The sequence below is a fragment of the Camelina sativa genome, chromosome 16 (assembly GCF_000633955.1).
Source record: "Camelina sativa cultivar DH55 chromosome 16, Cs, whole genome shotgun sequence".
Taxonomy (NCBI): Eukaryota; Viridiplantae; Streptophyta; class Magnoliopsida; order Brassicales; family Brassicaceae; genus Camelina; species Camelina sativa.
The window spans coordinates 15,452,620-15,473,297 of NC_025700.1; the positions used below are offsets into that span (position 1 = coordinate 15,452,620).

At 34.7% G+C, this 20,678-nt stretch overlaps 1 protein-coding gene across 1 annotated transcript; it reads left to right on the forward strand.

The window, feature by feature from the left end:
- LOC104750675 (protein NRT1/ PTR FAMILY 3.1) lies at positions 14,003–17,734 on the forward strand. The gene is made up of 6 exons (XM_010472508.2): positions 14,003–14,219; positions 14,313–14,530; positions 14,668–14,903; positions 15,358–15,681; positions 16,596–17,172; positions 17,302–17,734. Exons 1-6 carry the CDS (start codon positions 14,114–14,116, stop codon positions 17,635–17,637), a joined length of 1,797 nt encoding a protein of 598 aa, XP_010470810.1. The 5' UTR covers positions 14,003–14,113; the 3' UTR covers positions 17,638–17,734.

The window sequence follows — 20,678 nt, forward strand, 5'->3', positions numbered from 1 at the left end:
ATATCTAATATTCAGTGTTATTCTATAATCTAACTAAAATTTTAATAATGATTATAGCAATAGAGAAATTTAATACAACTTACTATAGAATTTATAGTTGCGTCTATTTATAGTAACTTTTCATTAAAATAATATTTTAATATTTAATATTTAAAAGTAATAATAACAATCTTAATAAATGAGAACAAAAGTTGCGACTTTTTTTAGTATTTTTTGTGAAAAAAAAATTATTTGTTTTTTTTTAACTCAAACAGTTGTATCTGTTCATTGTAGAGTTGTGTCTTTTTGCACTATATTTTATTCATATTTTATCATCACGATTTTTTTTTCGTTCTAATAGGTGTATCTATTTAAATAATCATGTCTTTTAAACTTTCTATATTTTTGTCTCTTCATCAATAATTAACAAATCATAGTTCGTTGCGACTTTCTATAATATAACATTTAATATATAATATTAAATGTTATACTATAATCTAACTAAAATTTTTGAAATGATTATAGCAATATAGAAATTTAATAAAACTTACTATAGAATTTACAGTTTCGTCTAATTATCATAACTTATCGTTAAAAACTATTTTAATATTTAAAAATTATTTTACCATGTTTTTGAAAGTTTTGTATTTTAATTTCAATATTTCTTTGATATAGTTTCACTCTTATTAAATACATTTTTAATTATAATTATTTGATAAAAATTACATTTATTCATTACAACCATTAGTTCAATATTCTCAGTTAAGATCACTTTGTCATTATGATTTTTTTTTATTGTAACTATTTACCATAATTCTTCATAAAATATCTTATATATTTATAATACTTTAGAAAATGTTTTTTGAAAATTTACGTCTATTATACATAATACTTTTTGTTTATAAGTTTTCATTTTGATGGTTGTGATTTTAGTAATAGTTTTTGTTTAATGTTTATATATTCAAACTATTCTATTATATTCAAATAATTTCATAATGTATAATTTAAAATTTATTAACTTTTTCTAAAATACTTCCCCGTAATATCACGGAGGGTTTGAGTCCTAGTAATAATACGAACAAACTATAATATCATTTTCAACTTAAATGAAAAACACACTATAATATAGATTGGTCAACCACGTACGTAGCCGACGACTGAAAAACACATAATAATATCGGTTTAACTCTTTTTTTCTTTCTTTGTGTCGGCATCGTCGGGTTAACTTTGTTCAAAATATCCACCGGCCCACGAAACCGAATTATAAATCTATTTACTATGGTTTTTTTTACTCTTTTGAAAATTGAAGTAACAAAGCAAAACCGTAATAACTAGTGTGGTATTAAATAAAAGGGAAAACGTCCTATTTCCCCCTCGTAACTATCATATCGTACTAGATACACTCCGATCTTTGACCTCGTTCTATATCTCCCTCAAACTAAACTGCTCCACCTATTTTTACCCGAATCCATAGTTTTATTTTTATTTCCCCATCGGAATATCATATATTATCTATTACCCCATGAAACTTGGTTAATATACGGTTTACTGTTGGTTTACTATTTGACTAACCAACTAATGAACTTATTTAACCAGATTAAACCAAAATTCAACCCAATTACAAAACTAAACCTAAAAAACTCTAAAATCAAAAATTCCCAAATCGATTTGTCTTCTTCTTCCTCTCGTTTTCTTCTTTTCAAAACCCTGCAAACAATCATAAAAAGACAGATAATCAAAACAATGACTTTTAAGTACACATATACCTAAAAACAAATTATTCTGTTTATAAAAGTATATATTTTCGACAATCCAGCGATTATTGGAGAACCAACAAGAAGTCTAACCATATACGCAGATGACAAAAGACCATCTTCAAAGTTGGTTAAGCTAAACTCTCCAGTCTCCCCTGTATCAACACAAAAATAGAGAAAGAGAGAGATCAATAATCGTTTTTAAATTCACACAATCCATAACAAAAATTATAAATTAATTCCACATAGTCACGCTGAAGAGAGAAAGAGAGAGAGAGAGAGATGGACTTTGAAAAATCTACCAAAGAAATAAACAAAATTGCTGAGAGATTGTGATATTCTTTTATCCGTTTGTAGAGAGATCAATATGCACTCGATCCAAAAAACAAAAATCCAGGAATCGTGTCAGTGTTTGCAGATTCAAGAGCTCCTTCATGGAGAATAAGTACATTTTTTTCAGCTTGACTCGTTGTAGACTCCAGATTAGCTATCAGCTAAGCCTAAGCATTGGTGAATATATGTTTTGATTTTCGATATCCTTATTCTTCTCATTCTCTATAACAATTTAATGTTCTTTACCTCAAAATTGTTCATGATTTGTTCTTCTGGTTTAGCCGTTTAGGGTTTTTACAAAACAAATTTAGGGATTTTTGATTTCGAGTGAAGAACATGACGGGTCGGGTTGTATATGTTACTTGGGTTATAAATTGATTTCATACCGGTTTTATGTGGGTTTATAATCAGATTTAATTTCAAAACCATTTAAACCAAAGTCAATGGAGAAATAGCAATAGAATTATGGATTCGGGTAAAAATAGGTAAAGCAGTTAAGTTTGAGAGAAATACAGAACGAGGTCAAAGATCGGAGTGGATATGGTACGATATAATAGTTCCGAGGGGGAAATAGGACGTTTCCCCTAAATAAAATGAAAAGAAGTAGAGAAATAGACAAGAAATGGATTTATGGGGGAAAGCATAAGTGTGGTTCTCGAGAACAAACGGCCTCACCCGTCTGTCTCTGCTATTTCTCCATTAAAATAAAGACAAATCTCTACTATTTCGTTTTCTTTCTGGTGTGGATATAATCACATTTTTATAGTATATGAGTGTGAGTCTATGGCTTTATATAACTTAAATCTTATGACTTATGCTATCATATTTTACCTAAAAAATTTGGTGAAAGAGATTCAATAATTGGATATATAAATCAAGAATCAAACACTTAGAAATTACTTTTAAGGTTTGAATGGTTACATCAATTCGAACGGGCAAAATATATCTATACTAAATAAATTATATTTGCAACAATTTGTTATCCACTCTAAATAGAAAGTGGATTAAATCTACACTAAACGCAACTTCCATTCAAAGACTTAAAACTTCTTTAAACAAATCTAATACACCAACGAAAAATAATCTATCTAAATTCTGATACATACACTACGGATTACGGCCGTTAAATCAGAAGATATTTTCATGTGTGCGCCTGACACATTGATTTGTTTTTTTTTTTTCTTTTCAAAAAGAGGACTTGTAATGAAAAATAGGAAGCTATTGAGGAGAAAGGGTGGGCCAATAGGCGTGAAGGAAACAGGGCCTTGAACACGTGGTACGTCAAGGCCCACATCACGTGTAAGTTTCATGCCATTGCCATTGCCTTCCTCCACTCTCGTGACTTCCTCTGCCGCTTCGATGTTTTTCTGTGTTTTTTCTGAATATCCCTAACGTTCTTCATGTTTGTGCCGTTATTTTCGTGAAGAATACTTTTTAAGTTTTTTTTTTTCTTCTTATCCTATATGCATGTACCATTGGATTGATGATGATATAATGACAATAGTAACATCAACCAGTATGCTGTTTTACTATATGTATGTTTGGTCTAACGTCTCAACATTAGCAATTTTTTAAAAAATTAAGTTTTTCTTTTAGTTTTTGGTCTATTCCAATCTTTAAATTTATGATAATGTAACTATTGTGTTGATCAAGAATTAACAACTACAAAGCAATGATTTAGGTAATCTTAAAAGGAAAAGCTTATTTATATATGGGGTATAATATTGTATTTGGATTTGTTGTAGTTTTTCCATTATCTTATTTTTGGTAGGAATCATAATCAGATTTTGGGATATATAGACCAAAACAAAAAAAACAGAGGGCCCAAATTCTATGAACAGAGACGTCTAATTATGGTTGTTTTATATTGGAGCAAAGATAAAGAACAGGGCCCAAATCATTAAGCAGATACAAGAGGAGATCAAGAGAGCCCGAATTGTAGTGCCAATATTCAAGAAGTGGATCCGCTTATGGTTCTTACTTCTTATTCTTAAATCAATACGGGTGACTGTAATCTGCAAGATTGAGGATGACCTTAGTGTGAGTGAATCGATCGCTGTTTATAGGTCACGTACGCTGTTTTAATCAGCCTTTAAACATACATCCATCTTTTATTCGCATGCTAATGAAATCGACATATAACTACTATTCCATGACTTTGCTCAAGAAGAAAACTACTATTCCATGACTTCCAACTTCCAAGAACCAAGATTACACATTTTCAAAAATGTTTACGTTTTATAGAGAGAGAGTTTTTGAGTTTGTAAAGACAAATGGATCCATACTATTTTTTCTCGTAAGTATAGACGACCGTAAGTGAATACTTCAACATTTAAACAATATGCATGTGGCCTTGTTAATTACATACTACGATAATTACGTTGTGCAAACAAAAACTGGAAGCTTAGACCTTTATTATTCAGTCTTGTACAAGATGTATAATCCAGATTATATAACCTCTTTCATAGCTTGGATTTGCTATCAAAATTGTAACGTGGCATAAAAAATTTGTATGTGGTGCGATTTTATCCTATAGTTTTATGAGGCTTAGAAAGGTCTCACATCTTTTAGGATATCATGGGGGTGGAAGTAGACACATCACATCATCTTCATATCATATCATGTACAGAAGAAAATGGTAAACAATAAGATTCGTTTACTCTCCAATACGACGAAACACTTTAATATGTACACAACAACGGAAGTGTCGTTGTTTTTAGGCGTGCACTATATATATATATAGCTCTGTCGATTTTGAAATGGACCGTCCAAGAAGAAATACAAATTCTCTTTAGAGACTTCAACTTTGAGAGTGGCATGGACCAATCTTTAGAATAATGACATTAACCAATCTTCAAACCCAAAAAATCGCAATAATCATAATGATGGGACACGTTGTGTTTTGGTATCGCACTTTCTCCACTTTTTTCTGTTCCTCTTTAATTTTTTTTTTCTACTTCCAAATCATTTAGGTATCAATTCATATCAGTTACCAGTCCACGATAACCAATCTTTATCGAATTTCCCGTTTGAGTTGCAATTATGGTCGAAACAATTCTTGTAGGTAAGATTTCATACAGCATAACGAGAAAGCTAATTTGTTTGATACACCGTTTTCAGTTCTGTTTGATTTTTGGCATTGAAGACACATAAAAGTATTTACAGTATGTTCTTGTGTCATTGTCTCATTATGTGTCAGCTTCGAATTGATTTTTTTTAAAAATACTAAACTATGTATAGTAAAAGTTTCATAAAATTTCACGTTACGTCGTAAGTTATTACGTTATTTATAAATGTTGGGAGTATTATGTAAAAACAGTTTATATGTCCGAAATTTAATCATTTTGCAAATTACCAATATTATATTTTTTTTTCCTCCTACACAACATGCCAACATGGGATAATGCTATAATAAGCAATAGCATCGATCACTCGAAACTAAAATGATTGTATCCTTGAATAATCAAAAGTTATACAGTCAACATGAAACTATCTTTAATTACTTTTGTGTGATTATTTCAACAAAGAATTGGTCGCTTTGGTGTAAATGTCGGAAGAAAATAAATTACTGGTTTGCAAAAAGCATCAAATCATTCATCAGATCGCAAGATATATTATTTGTGTTCAAATGTCATTTTCATGAATTGGTGAAATCCATGGATATTATCTTAAGTTAGTGGAGATATGAATATTAAAATGGATAGTGTATATATCAAATTGCGTGAAGTTCACCTGAATAGTTGCATACTTGTCTTTTCCTGATATATATGTTATGTTTTTGGTTTCTTAATTAAAAATATATTTGTGAATAAGTGACCCCAATGCAGAATACTTTCAAAGTATGGAAGAGACTTTGATGCAATCAGAGGTTTCAAGACAAGCTCTCTTTTCATTGGCACGTGAGGAGCATGTGCAAGTGTTAGTAGATAGTTCCAAATGAGAAGGTTCAAAGAATATTTGATATAAGGCTTTGTATCATCTTCTTTTTCTTAATCTCTCTTGTTACGAGTTAGTTAGAACGGAGATGAGAAGCGTCACAGTGATGACGTGAGAGAGTTAGAGAGAGAGAGAGAGAGAGGTTGATTTGGGTTGATTAGTGAGAAAGCTTGAGAGTGATTGTAATCTTGTGAGAGATTGTATCAATCACTTGTATGAGCTCAAGTTTGAGCTAAGATATAATGGATTCCGGTGTACCGTTGCCGACGAGACGTAGGGTTCCACATCGGAACCTGAACTCGTAAAATCTCGGTGTTCTTGTTGTTTCTTTCTTGCTTTCACATTCTGTTATTAGTTCTTTCAAAGAATCGATCGACGACTTCTAATCAGATCAAATATAGATTAGGTTTCAACAAATGGTATCAGAGCAAGGTTCGTTGATTCCATGGAAGACGGAGGCATCGCGTTTTGAACGGAACGATGCATATGGAGTTTCGTTAACATCGCAACTTGAAGAGAAGAAATCAGAAGACGTTGCAATGTCAAGGGCGAAGGAAGAAGTCAATTGCAGTTGTTCTTGGAACAAGACGTTTTAGTTGGAGAAAGAAGATCCAAAGAATAAGATCCAATTGCATCGAATGGTTTCTGGTTTATGAAATCAGTTGATTTGGTGAGTCACTCTCTCTCTACGGCGTGAAAGATTAGCATCAATGTGATTTTTAGTCTAAGAAACTCACAAGGAATGTTGTTGAAGTCACAAGAAGTTTAAGTTCGTTGTGTTCTGGATCAAAGTAGTTTGGAATTGGAGGAAGAAGGTTTCACGTTGATACGTTTCATCGATTGAAGACAACTTCAAGTTTCTGAGATTGTGAGGTTGTAAGTTATATCCTCCAATGGTTTTGTATAAGCGTTGTTGCGAGAAGATCAAGAAAGACTCGCTGGTTAAGGTTATTGCAAGTACAAAGAAGAATTGGTCCAGATTGAAGAAAGAAGCATCAATCATAAGAAGGAGGATACTACAAACGGTAAATTGTTTTTGAGACACAAGAAGAAGACTGTTTTGTGACGGTTTAGGTGGAGGAGTATTCACCAGTAAGAAGTTTTGCTTTCTGGTTCAAGAAGTGTGTGAGTTCATGTGATGTATTCTCAAGATATGTGATCAGAATCAAAGCACCATCATGAAGACTCAAAACTTGGTAAAGTTTGCATCCGTTGCAAGTCACATGAATAATTGTGAGGTTATGAAATCTTCAGGTCTGCAAGAGAAATGAGTCAAGGTTTGTTAAAGCACAAGTTTGTATGTTCACTGCACATGGTTTTAGCTTAGATTTGATACTAGGAGTTAGTGCAGTTCCTGGTTAAGGCAATGTGGAAGTTTTTTTGATGCAAACTTGTGTTCAAGATAAGTAAAGAACAGTTAAAGGAAGCTCATAAGGATCTAGGAACTAGGGAACGCCTTGGTTGTTTGATTGGTATATGGGTTTTCAGGTTGCATAGGTATCAGTTAAGGCTCAACATTTAAAGGAAAAAATTGCAGGTTTGGTCAAGAGTGATCAGAAAGTTTGCTTAGCAAAGTAAGATGATGATTCAGAGGATTTCAGGGTATTTGCAAGAGTTTTGAGGAAGGGTTCTTCTAAGGTTCAGTCTCAGAGGTAGTTATCAGTTTCTTAAGAGATCAAAAGGACTCAAAGTATTTGGTGATCAAGGTTTGAAAATAGATCATCAGTGAGTCAGTGGCAGCTGGGAAAATCCAAGGGAAATGGATTAACGCTGCAGAGTTTTGTTTTGTGGCAGAAGTGTTCTAAGTGAATGAAACAAGGTTGCAAGGTTTATTGTGTTGTTGGGTTCTGTTTAAACAAACGGAGAAATACAAGGACACAAGAAGTAACAAACAGATTCTCAACAAAGGATGGAGAAACATCTTGTAAGTAAACCAAGGTGTGATTGGCGTAAATCAGTAAGGATGAAACCAATGATAAAGAAGGCACTGCTCAGAGATTTTTTCAGTTTTCAGAAATGTTACATGCAGAACAGTTTCTGGTTTTCTACGGTTAACATAGGATTAAGAGATTGAGTTGGATGCAGGAGACGCTTGTTCTGGTTGGATAAAACAGAATGGTAGAGTGAAGAGTCAACCAGTCTAAGGTTATATCAGCTTAAAAGCTGGTTAGTTGGTCTATTAGACCAGGGTACACAATCTGTTTTTACAAAACAGAATGGGAGCTTCATTAGAAGCAGGTTCTTGGAGAGAGTCTTCAAAAGATTAAAAGAGACTGTTGGAGGTAGCTACATATTGGGCAGTAACATGTGTCCAAGATATACAGTCAAACACACAGAGTTTTGTGATTGAGAATCATAGGAGACAGTGACGAAGAATGTGTTAGCTCAACAAGTTATGGAGAATGTTGAGAGATACAAGGATCTCAATTTCAGGTGGAGTCATGAGTAATACATGGACGTGTTACAAGTTTATCAAGATGGTTTGTGATTTCAGGTGGAGCTGTACAGTTAAAGAGTATCTTGGTCAGCATAAGCATAAAGAGATGGTCTGAGTGAACAGGTTCAGAAGCTCATCAAGAGTGAGTTATGAGAAGAAATCAGTTGCTTCTTGGGTATGATTCAGGTTGGTCAAGTGTGTGGTGAAGACAGAGGCTCAAGAACAGATTTAAGATGTTCAAGCATATTAAGGTTGCAACATGAGTAAAAAGGGAAAAAAATTTCAGGTTTAAAGGATGCTTGATAGTGGTGAAGACATCTGGATATTAGTTGCAGAATTTAGAAGTTCAGCAAGATTGAAGAGACAATCTAAAGATAAGAGATTACTGATGTGACTCTCTTCGAAGATGGTAAGAGATAAGTGCAAAGTTTTGCAAAGGATTTATCTCTGGTTCATTCAGTTCAAGTAACAAGCTTTTTCATAAGAGCTGGTAATAGCAATTGAGTAAAAATCCTAGAAAGGATGAAAATGCAGAGTGTTCAAACTGCATTGAGAAAGGGGAACTATTAAAGTTTTGGTCACCTATTTGCTTCATAAGAAGTAACAAGAAGGCACAAGGATAAGAAGCTCATGAGGATAAAGATGAAGAACAGATTCAGATTGAATTGTTGGTGTTTAAAGTGCAAGTGTCAAGTTAGGTGAAGACAGCAAACATGGAGATGTTTTGTGGAGTTGTTTTGCAGCGAAGGAATGACTTCGAGAGTTCTAGAGTGAAGTGTTAAAGGCTGTAAAGAGAAGTCTCGGACATGCTACAAGGTTGTGGATGTGAGACAGGTTTAAAAGAGTTGACAAAGGTTTATATATGTTGGTTGAAAGGTTCTGCAGATTCAGAAGGGTTTGATCAAGATTGAGCAAAAATAGTTGCGTCGAAAGTCTTCTCAACTCAGTGAAGTTAAGCGGCTTGTTCCATTGGTAACAATGGCGGTGCAAAGTGATGCTCAAAGATCAAACAATTCACTGTAAGTACATTCTTTGTCAAATAACTTTTATTACTAATGTGGTTTTTTGGTTTAGAGTGTTTTGCAGGATGAGTCAGAGACTGTTTCAGGAAATAAAGCACAAGTGATACAGTTTTTTTGCATATGATTAAAGGAAGAGTTTGATTCAAAGTTCAGTGCACATGAAGTGAATCAAAAGGCTAAAGCAAGGGAATTAGTTTGCAGAGATTAAGAGTATTCAAGGGTGTGAAGGAAACAAGATAATCAAAGCTGAATTGTTTGTTAACACAAGTCTGTGTTGAAGATGTTTTGACAATTCATGTGGTGATACTGGAGTGTTTGGTGGTTCGGGAATTGCAGTGTGATTAACATCACAGCTAGTGATTATCGACCATTTTTTGGTTCACTAACAGTTGGTTTAAGAGTGAAGATTGGAGTTGTCAAGTTTTGAGCTGAGTTTAGAGGTTCTAAAAGGGACAGCTGCAAGGAAGTCTTCAAGTAGAATCAAGAGGTGTTGATCAGGATGCTTTGAGGAAACAAGTTTTTTAAGGAAGCATTGAAGTTGAGCGGTGAAGTTCAAGCTGGGTGAGTTTACTCAAAAGATAAGAAGCTGATCGAGTTTGATCAGGTCCGGAGGTGGAGTCCAAGTACAAGCTAGGTTACAACATTAGGGTCAAGATGGAGAATTGTGAATAAGTGACCCAAATGCAGAATACTCTCAAAGTATGGAAGAGACTCTGATGCAATTAGAGGTTTCAAGACAAGCTATCTTTCCATTGGCACGTGAGGAGCATGTGCAAGTGTTAGTAAATAGTCCCAAATGAGAAGGTTAAAAGGGTCTTTGATATAAGGCTCTGTGTCATTTTCTTCTTTTTAATCTCTTGTTACGAGTTAGTTAGAACGGAGATGAGAAGCGTCACAGTGATGACGCGAGAGAGTTAGAGAGAGAGAGAGAGAGAGAGAGAGAGATTGATTTGGGTTAATTAGTGAGAAAGCTTGAGAGTGATTGTAATCTTGTGAGAAATTGTATCTGTCCCTTATATGAGCTCAAGTTTGAGCTAAGATATAATGGATTCCGGTGTACCGTTGCCGACGAGACGTAGGGTTCCACATCGGAACCTGAACTCGTAAAATCTCGGTGTTCTTGTGTTCCGTTCTTGCTTTCACATTCTACTATTAGTTCTTTCAAGGAATCGATCGACGACTTCTAATCGGATCAAATATAGATTAGGTTTCAACAATATTAAACTACATTGATATTCAGATAGAATTTTTTGTCTTTCGAATAGTTAAACTTTGATCTCCGGTGAAGAATCTCGTTTGCTAGAGAGAGAACTAGTAAGCATAGAGTAAGAGGTTCGTCTCTATTGATGAAATCCTCAAATGAAACTCAAATTCGTTTCAGTTTGAGAAGAAGAAAAAACAAAAACAAACAAACAAAGAATGGGAGAAAGATATTTGAGATGGGAACAAAAGCTGATCATACGTGTGTGGAGGCGAAGTGAGACAGCTATATTATATGTCGATCAGATTTATAAAGAGCCAATCTCATGTGATCCTTGCCAATTCTTATTTTTCTTCTTCTCTTCTTTCAATTTTTTGTTTTTGGTTGATCGTATATAACATGGAAAACCCCTACAAATTAAGGAGTATATATATATAACATGGTTGACGACAACATGAGATTTATAGATTGACAGATCAGAGATGTTAAAGCATTATCAGAAAACATAGTTTTTGAATGTATATTTCATAAAAGTTCAATAAAGAAAAATTCACGCTTGATAGCTTTTATATATGAAACAGTATGATTATGAAAACAAGCATGTAAATAATGATAAAACATAGAAATAAACTTTTAAAGAGTACCGAGTACCGACCAATCATGGGAAAAAGATGAAACCCACAAGATACATATGGATTGTTCTATATTTATAGTAGTTTAATGTATGCATATATTATGTATTAAAGAATATGTCCATGATTAGGATATATCTGCATTATAATTTATCAGGCAGTCTGTGATATTATTAAATATATATGAAATCTGAGTCTCTGAGACCATATCTCCACTTTACACATACACGATAACAATTTAAACCATAATCGTTAATTTGTTTTCACACCAGTACGTATCTTTAAAGTTTAAACTTTAACCCAGCCGAACTTTAACTGTAGTATAGTCTAGACGAAATTAATGTGATACATAGAACGTGCTTTTATCAGTATATGATTGCAAGTTCAAGTTGCAACAGTTGAATTTGGTAAACTCAAGAGTATAATGCGAAACTTCTGTAATTGACGTATAGAAAACATTGATACGTTTAAGAAAACACTTAAAGTTCTGTCTTCTGTCTATATATGAAAATTATAAATGGATTATGCCATTGTATATATATGTAACATTTTTAATTGGTTAGTCTTGTAATATCAACATGCATTAATATAAAACGTGAAGCAGTGCACATATACGAATATGAGGGACATAAGCTATCGATCCATTAAAAGAAAAAATCATTTCATCATATAAAATAGTTTCTAGATGAAAGAGACATCACCTTCAGAAAAACAAATATTTTTCTTTTTAAATTCGACCACTTTATGATTAACTTAACATAAATGATAAATCCTGATGTCAGAATGATTTAAAAAAAGAAAAGGAATGAACCCAATTATCGTGAGGACATTACAGCTTGGTTACACTTTATGTTACTTGATACTACTATTCATAATTTATAATCATTTATTAATTAGGGGGAGATATTTATCATTTATGGGTAGTAAAAAGAAGAAGAGAAGGCTAAAATGAAAGTCACTGGGTTGGTTGGCACTAGAGAGTGGGATTGGTGTGCAAAAAGGGAGGTAGAGTCCCCACATCCATGTGATGTGGATTCGGATGATCTCATTCCCCAAACTCTCTCTAGTCACTTGCAATCCATTTCTGACGCATGCGAAAATACTACACGAGCTAGCACTCGTTTTAAAATTGATATATCTCCAAACTTTTATATTTCTTACTTACGTTAATAAGTGATGAGAATTAGATTTGATCAAGAAGTTTAAACCGGTTTTGGTTTATACTTGTTGGGACTATAACCGACAAGTGAGCTAATTTTGAATTTGTTTTCGGTTAATAGGATTGTTGTGTCAAAGTATGCCTACAAAGATAGTGAACTGCAATTGCTAGTCGAGACTCGAGACATAGAGATCTCAATCGACATCCCAATAGCCCACAAAAATCTCACGCGTCTTTTTTTTTAAGTTGGCTTCTCCCTTTCAAATTTTTAGTTTTTTTTTTTCTCTTCTAATAGTGCAGTATATTCACAATATATATATATATATATATATATATACTACAAACTGGCGTCATATAATTCAAAAATGAATCGTCAAATTATTTCAATTTTGATAGATTTTTGATTTATTTATACTATAAAAATTTAAAAATTATCACACAAAAATAAACTAGCGGTTACAATTTGATGTGTTGTACATTTGCAGATAATACATAAACAAACGCTTATTCAAACAAATAAGTTGTGGATGGTACTTATGCACCAAACAACATTAGATTTTGTGTGTTAGCGATATTGATCCGCACAATTGAGTCTTGAAAGCCAGTATACACTAGTATAAATTTGAGAAATTGTGGCGACGATTAAAAAACAGATACCACCATAAAAACAGATATCTTCAAAATTTATAAGGAAATAGTGATCCACTTTTTATCATGTTTCATCTCTACACAAACTTAGGTGAATAGTTCATACTATTAAAAAAATCATATTTTCTATATATAGTATGTGCATAAAATTAAATTATACTAGAATACATCTTGTTCTACAAAATGGATTGATGTTTTCTCCAAAAATTGATTGTAATTTATTTTAAAATATTATACTATTGTTTAAGATAGTATTTGCTTTTAATATTGAAATACGTACATACATCTTTGTAAATTTGATATGTATATTTTGTATGTACGTATGTTATCAAATAAACAAATTGAATGATAGCAGAAAAAAAAATAGTATGTAAATTAGATGGTTGTGTAATTGAATTTAGTTTTTTACAACTACATTCACTAAACTCTTTTGTTTTTACCGCGATTAATAATGTTTCTAGGTTCATGGCCGCATAGATTAACCTCAGTTACCTAATGCTTAATTTGTATAGACCATTTACCTAATGTAATTGAATCGTTTTTTTTTTTTTTTTTTGGTATAGTCCATTTACCTAATGTTTAATTTGTTCATGTTCATGTTCGTTCTCTCCTAGTGTTCGTTCGATTAACAAAAAATTAAAAGTTACCGAAATGGTAGAATTAGTAAACTAGAATGAGTGTCGGTTGAAGCATTGTCACATCTTGAAAGATATCAAATTCCCATGATATTACTAAATAATGAACCGGAATCCAGAAACTCAATCCGGTCCACGTAAACCAAATCTGGTTTAACTCGTGGCTGGTAAAACAGTAGACGTCAGTCGCGTTCCTTTATAGATCTCGTACGGACGAGAGCCACTATAAAGAACCCAATTAATTTTTATAAACCCAAAAAAGCCTATAAATATTGCCCTCTTGGTTAATACCATTTCCAACACTTACACAAGTTTACTTACAACAAACAAAATATATTAAACATAGTTAACTATTACAAGCAACAACACTCAAGAACATGGAGGAGGAGCAGAGCAAGAACAAGATTAGTGAAGAAGAAAAAGCACTTCATGGAAGACGAACCCGACCAAAGGGTGGAATGATCACCATGCCCTTCATCTTCGGTATCACAATAAAAATATCAATATGACTGTTATCTATTTGATCTTTTATGAAAAAATTATGAAGTTGATAATAATCTCTAATGATATATTCAGCGAACGAGATATGTGAGAAATTAGCGGTGGTTGGGTTTCACGCAAACATGATAAGCTATTTAACAACACAGCTTCACCTTCCGTTAACCAAAGCAGCCAACACTCTCACAAACTTCGCCGGAACTTCCAGTCTTACTCCTCTTATCGGTGCCTTTGTCGCCGACTCTTTCGCCGGCCGCTTCTGGACCATCACTTTTTCTTCCATCATCTACCAAATAGTGAGTTCTTTTACACAACTACCATTGTAATAAACTAACGTTTAGTGTCTTTATGACCAGACTTGATCTAGTAGTTTCCGTTTTCTAGATCATTCTTTATTATTCTAATTAACGAGAAAATTTATTGTAAAATACAGGGGATGACGTTGCTTACGGTATCGGCAATAGTACCGACGCTAAGGCCACCACCATGTCATGGAGAAGAGGTTTGTGTAGTAGCAGACACAGCACAATTGAGTATATTGTACGTAGCTCTTCTTCTTGGGGCTCTCGGGTCGGGTGGGATCCGACCATGTGTTGTTGCTTTTGGAGCTGATCAGTTCGACGAGTCGGATCCTAATCAAACCACCAAAACCTGGAAGTACTTCAACTGGTATATTTTTTATATCTTTCTACGTGTCAATAACTAAAACCTTTAATAGATCCCTGAAGATTTTAACAACTGCTCAAATTGGCTGTAAATTAAGGTTTTTAATTATTGAAATAGTACTAGGATTACCTAACATGTTTGAAACATATACTACTGTATTTTTGTCTTAAACTAAGAGACTATATAGCTAACAACTTTGTAACATAAGTACATAACTATTTAAGTAAAAAATTGCAGCTATTAGCTACTTAATCATTTTTCTATTAAAAAGTTTTCTAGACGTTTATGATAAAATATTTATTTACAAGTGTTTTGATGGTAACTCAATGTGTTATTAATCTTCTTCTTACCCGAAAAAGAAAGAACAAGTTCCTCGCTAGGTTTCAAAATTAAAATGTATAGTTTTGACTTATTCGAATCCGAAATAATGAATTATGTTGATGTGTTGGAAATCTAGGTACTACTTTATTATGGGTGCGGCAGTTTTACTAGCGGTGACGGTTCTTGTGTGGATCCAAGATAACGTTGGGTGGGGTCTAGGTTTGGGCATCCCGACAGTAGCTATGTTCTTATCCGTTATTGCTTTTGCCGGTGGTTTCAAACTTTACCGTCACTTGGTTCCCGCGGGTAGTCCGTTTACCCGCTTGATCCAAGTGGGAGTCGCGGCATTTCGCAAAAGAAAACTTAGGATGGTTTCTGATCCTTCTCTTCTCTATTCCAACGATGAGATTGATGCTCCTATCTCCTTAGATGGTAAACTCACCCATACCAAACATATGAGGTAATATATTCTACTCATGGCTCTTCTTGTCTATGTTCTAATTCATTATCCCTCTATATAAATGTTTAATATCAACCTCGGAATGAATATGATTATCGAATTATTTTATTATAAGATAGTGTAATTGTTTGACTATTTATCCAGATAGTAGTCACGAGGAGACGTATTAGAATCTGAATCTAAAAGAACTGATATATATGTCAATAGGACCTGAAGACTAGAAATCAAATATAGTAACGCAAACAATTGAGTAATCGTACAACAACTCGTCCACTAGGTGAAACCAGACAAATTAGAGGTAAAACCACAAAAATGCATACATCATATATAATTGTAATCGGTGATTCATTGTAGCGAAAGGGAAATTCCAAAAACAAGAAGACAACATATATTAAAAGTTGTCATTTTCTTTTGGCATATGCATGAGCAATAATTGGATTTATTGGACCCATTTCGAAAATAGTAAGACTTAGATAATCAAATAGTAAATGACTGGCCTAAATCCTTTTCATGTGTCACTTATTTTTCTTGCTTAATTTTCAAAACATAAGACTTTGAATGGTTGTAGATTTTAAAATACAATTTTGAAATTGTTTTTGTTTTAAAATTATTTTCTTTTTCGTAAGATTTATGTTTTTTTTTTTTTATCTATTCAAGTTCTTACATGTTTCGTTATCCTACCTACTAAATTTTTTTTTCTTCTTTATAATATTCTTCTATTAAAACTAAAACTATTTTATTTGAATGTTTTAAAGAAAAATCATACATCAAAAAACTAACACTACAATCTCAAGAAAGTAAAACCAAATTATAATATTAACAACACATCCTAACATTTTTACCAATATATTTAAAACCAAAATAGAATTGCATTTTATCTTATAATTAACTAACTCTGTACTCTTATATTGTAGTTTCTTGGACAAGGCGGCAATAGTGACAGAGCAAGACAATATGAAACCAGGTCAAATCCCCAACTATTGGAGGCTAAGCACAGTCCACCGGATCGAAGAGCTCAAATCAGTGATCCGAATGGGTCCAATAGGAGCCTCAGGGATTCTCCTAATCACAGCCTATGCTCAACAAGGAACTTTCTCTTTACAACAAGCCAAAACCATGAACCGTCACCTCACAAAATCTTTCCAAATCCCAGCCGGTTCAATGTCCGTCTTCACCACTGTCGCAATGCTCAGCACAATCATCTTTTACGACCGCGTTTTCGTCAAGGTAATCCGTAAATTCACGGGACGCGAGAGAGGCATCACTTACCTCACCCGTATGGGAATCGGATTCGTAATCTCGATCATCGCCACGCTTGTTGCTGGATTCATCGAGATCAAGCGGAAACAAGTCGCGGTCGAACATGGCCTTATCGATAAGCCTCACACGATTGTTCCAATCTCGTTTCTTTGGTTGGTTCCTCAGTATGGTCTCCATGGAGTCGCCGAGGCTTTCATGTCCATTGGACATTTAGAGTTCTTCTACGATCAGGTAATGTAACCACACTATACAAGCAGAGAGTTAGTTAGGAGTATAACTAACTCACTAACTAACTAACTAACTAACTAACTAACTTTTATAACTGAATAACTAACGATTTAATCACTCATTTGATATCAGGCGCCGGAGAGTATGAGGAGCACGGCGACGGCACTTTTTTGGATGGCGATATCGATAGGAAACTATACGAGTACTTTGCTAGTGACTCTGGTTCATAAATTCAGTGCTAAACCGGACGGGAGCAATTGGTTACCGGATAACAATTTGAACCGAGGGAGGCTTGAGTATTTTTACTGGTTAATAACTCTGTTACAAGTAGTTAATTTCGTGTATTATCTATGGTGCGCCAAGATTTACACGTATAAACCGGTTCAGGTACATCATAGCAAAGAAGAGAGTAGTAGTCCGGTTAAGGAGGAATTACAATTGTCTACTAAGAGTTTAGTTGATGCATGAGACTTGGGTTTGGATTGTGTAATGTTAAAATTAGTATAGTTTGTAATGTATTTATCAATTCAATAAAATATTATAGAAAGAATTACTTTGTCGAATAGATTGTGTTCAATACGTTTGCAATCAGATCCATGATTAAAATAACAAATGTAATCCAAATTTAATTTGAATCTTCACACACATATCATCACTACCGCAAGAAGATGGTATCTCGTAGGGATCAATATAGGAAACGATCGAAGGTGTCTAAGGATACTTTTATTTCCTTCATGTGGACTGGTTCGCTCAAGACTCTTGTTTTTTCATCTTCGTCTTCCTAGAATCCGCCTTCATCCGTCTTGCATTTGTTTGTCACCGTTGTGATTGTCTTTCGTCGACGACGGTGACAAGCAAACAAAGAGAGAGGAAGACCATCACAAAGAAGAAGAAAGATGAAAGAAAAATAAACAAATAAAAACTTAACCAAATCAAAAATTGTTATTCATCATAACCGTACAAGTCCATAACCAATCTAAGAAACTTAAAAACCGGTGTAGGAAAAATAACGATTTGATTTTTTTTTTTTTTTTTTATAAATCTGTGAATTTTCTACTGAAACTCAATTGCAATGTTTACAATAGCTTGGAAAACATGAGATATCCTGTGCCACAAAATAAAATAAAAAACAGAGGATATCTTGGAAAACACATAGCGAAAAGCAGAACATCTATTCTGATTTTGCTAGGCAAACTTCAACCAGTCTTGCATTAGTTGCTTGAAATTTTTCCTGTGACTCTTTGCAAGGATGGCATCGCGAATCAGTCTTTCTAACTGTTTCAACAGGATGTGTGGCGGCGTTGCTAAGTTGTTGTGAAGACATGCATTTCTCTCGGTCCAAATGGCGTATATGGTTGCATGTGCCACTAGTCGTCTGAGTGTCTGGGTAGACGTCGAATCAGATATGTCCAGCCAGCTTGTAAAAGCATTCCAAGTGTGAAAAACAAACGTATTGTAGCCTAGTCTTCTAGTTACTTCCTGCCATAGGTCTTCACTCAACTCACAAGACAAGAATAAGTGGTCACGTGTTTCAGACTGTGAACCGCAGATGCAACAACTTTCCTCAACTTGCATTCCCTAACTTCCCAATCTTGATCTTGTTGGTATGCGATTTAAATAAGTGATCCACATCATGAAAGCGTGTCTCGGTATCGCACCTTTGAACCACACTTGCTTTGTCCAAATAGGGGGAGTTTGTCGCTGTCTGATAACAAACGGACCTTTGTGTCGTGAGATAGATCTGCAGGAGTTCTGCTTGTGGAGATCTGGCAGGCATGATAGACAAACCTGTATCTGAACACGCTTGGGATACCATTGCTGCTAAAGGAATACCCGTTTGACTAGGACCCGATGGACCAAAGAGCTTGATTAGAGGTCCAAAAGGGGACCAACAGTCATGCCAGAAGCTTGTCCTCTATCCATTACCCACCTCACATCGCAAGAATAGACTAGCAAGAGGAAGTAAGTGTAGAATGGTTTTCCACGTCCAGGAACTCTGCTTTTGCTCGTCAATCTGCCAAAAGACCTCATCTTTTATCTTGTTATTTCGAATCCAATCCGCCCAAAGAGAGTCAGTGACCGTAAGCAACCTCCATATGAGTTTCAGACAAAGAGTTCTGTTCCATTGAGCGAAACACCTGAATCCCAGCCCTCCCTCTGCCTTAGGCAGGCACAGTGTTTGCCATGACACTTTTGCGTTTGGTTTCTTATTGATGTCACCACTCCAAAGGAAGCGAGTGCACATACTTTCAATGATCTTCACACAAACTTTTGGCAAGATGAAAGCAGAAGCCCAAAAATTAAATGTTCCATAAATAACAGAGGCAATCAGTTCCCTTCGACCTGCATATGAGAGAGCTCGAGCAGACCAAGAAAAAAATTTGGAGGAAAGGTTGTCTATAAGAGGTCGATAGTCGCATATCATTTCTGTGGGATGGTGTCCAATGTGACTGGTGTTATATATGTTGTTAAGCATTTGAGTGAACACCTCCATCGCTAGAGTGAACATATAGGGAGATATAGCATCCCCTTGCTGTAGTCCCTTTGCTCCCCTAAAGTAACCACAAGATTCACCATTTATCGAGATAGAAAAGCTCGGGGTAGTGATGCACTCTTTGATGAGATTGATGAAGTGAGCTGGGAAGCAAAGAGCACATGCCTCTTGCAGTGATACCCTTATGGTTTATCTTTGAACTAATTCCATTGCAAGGAGGACGTTTTCAACAAGGAGTCTACCTGGAATGAATGCAGATTGCGAGTTTGAAATGAGTTCAGGTAGCACATTCTTGAGTCAATTGGCTAAGAGCTTGGACACGACTTTATATATAGTGTTACAACATGCAATGGGTCTAAAGTCGGACATCCTTGATGCCTTTGGAGTTTTTGGGATAAGAGTCAGAATTGTTGAATTCCATTGCTTCAAGATCTTATCAGATTGATAAAACTCCATAACCGCAGCAATGAGATCTGATCCTACCGTGTTCCATTGAGCAGTAAAGAACTCTGCGCAATAACCATCAAGCCCAAGGGCTTTATTTTTTGGCAGAGAAAATAATGCATCTTTTATTTCCACATGTATGAATGGTCGAGATAAGACTTGAATAGCTGTTTCTGAACATCTTTGGGGAACAATAGCAGCTAACTCTTCAACAGAAAGGGAATGAGACTGATCAAGGGTACCAAACAATCTTTGGAAGAAAGCAACTGCAGTCTGCTGAATTCCCTGCTTTGTATCAATAATCTGATTATTATCGTCAGTTAGGAATATGATCACCCTCTTCCAGCCAACATATTCGTGATTTTTGCTTGAGATAGGATTCCTCTGCATTTTCTAGAGTGCACCACTTCATATGAGCTTCCCTGATGGAACCCGGGACGATGGCCAGCATACGGACACGGACGAGGACCAAAGCGCGCAAGGAACCAAGGACGCGAATGCGTCCGGAACTAGACGGCCCTCAACCCAAGCACCGAACCTGATGCTCGGAGCTACAACAAGGAGCCGGACC

What these genes read in the sequence shown, in the direction of transcription:
- LOC104750675 (XM_010472508.2), top strand. Translation starts at nt 14,114, where the DNA reads ATGGAGGAGGAGCAGAGCAAGAACAAGATTAGTGAAGAAGAAAAAGCA. An exon ending in ACCTGGAAGTACTTCAACTG is followed by an intron (nt 14,904 to 15,357) that starts GTATATTTTTTA and finishes TTGGAAATCTAG; the next exon opens with GTACTACTTTATTATGGGTG. An exon ending in ACCCATACCAAACATATGAG is followed by an intron (nt 15,682 to 16,595) that starts GTAATATATTCT and finishes CTTATATTGTAG; the next exon opens with TTTCTTGGACAAGGCGGCAA.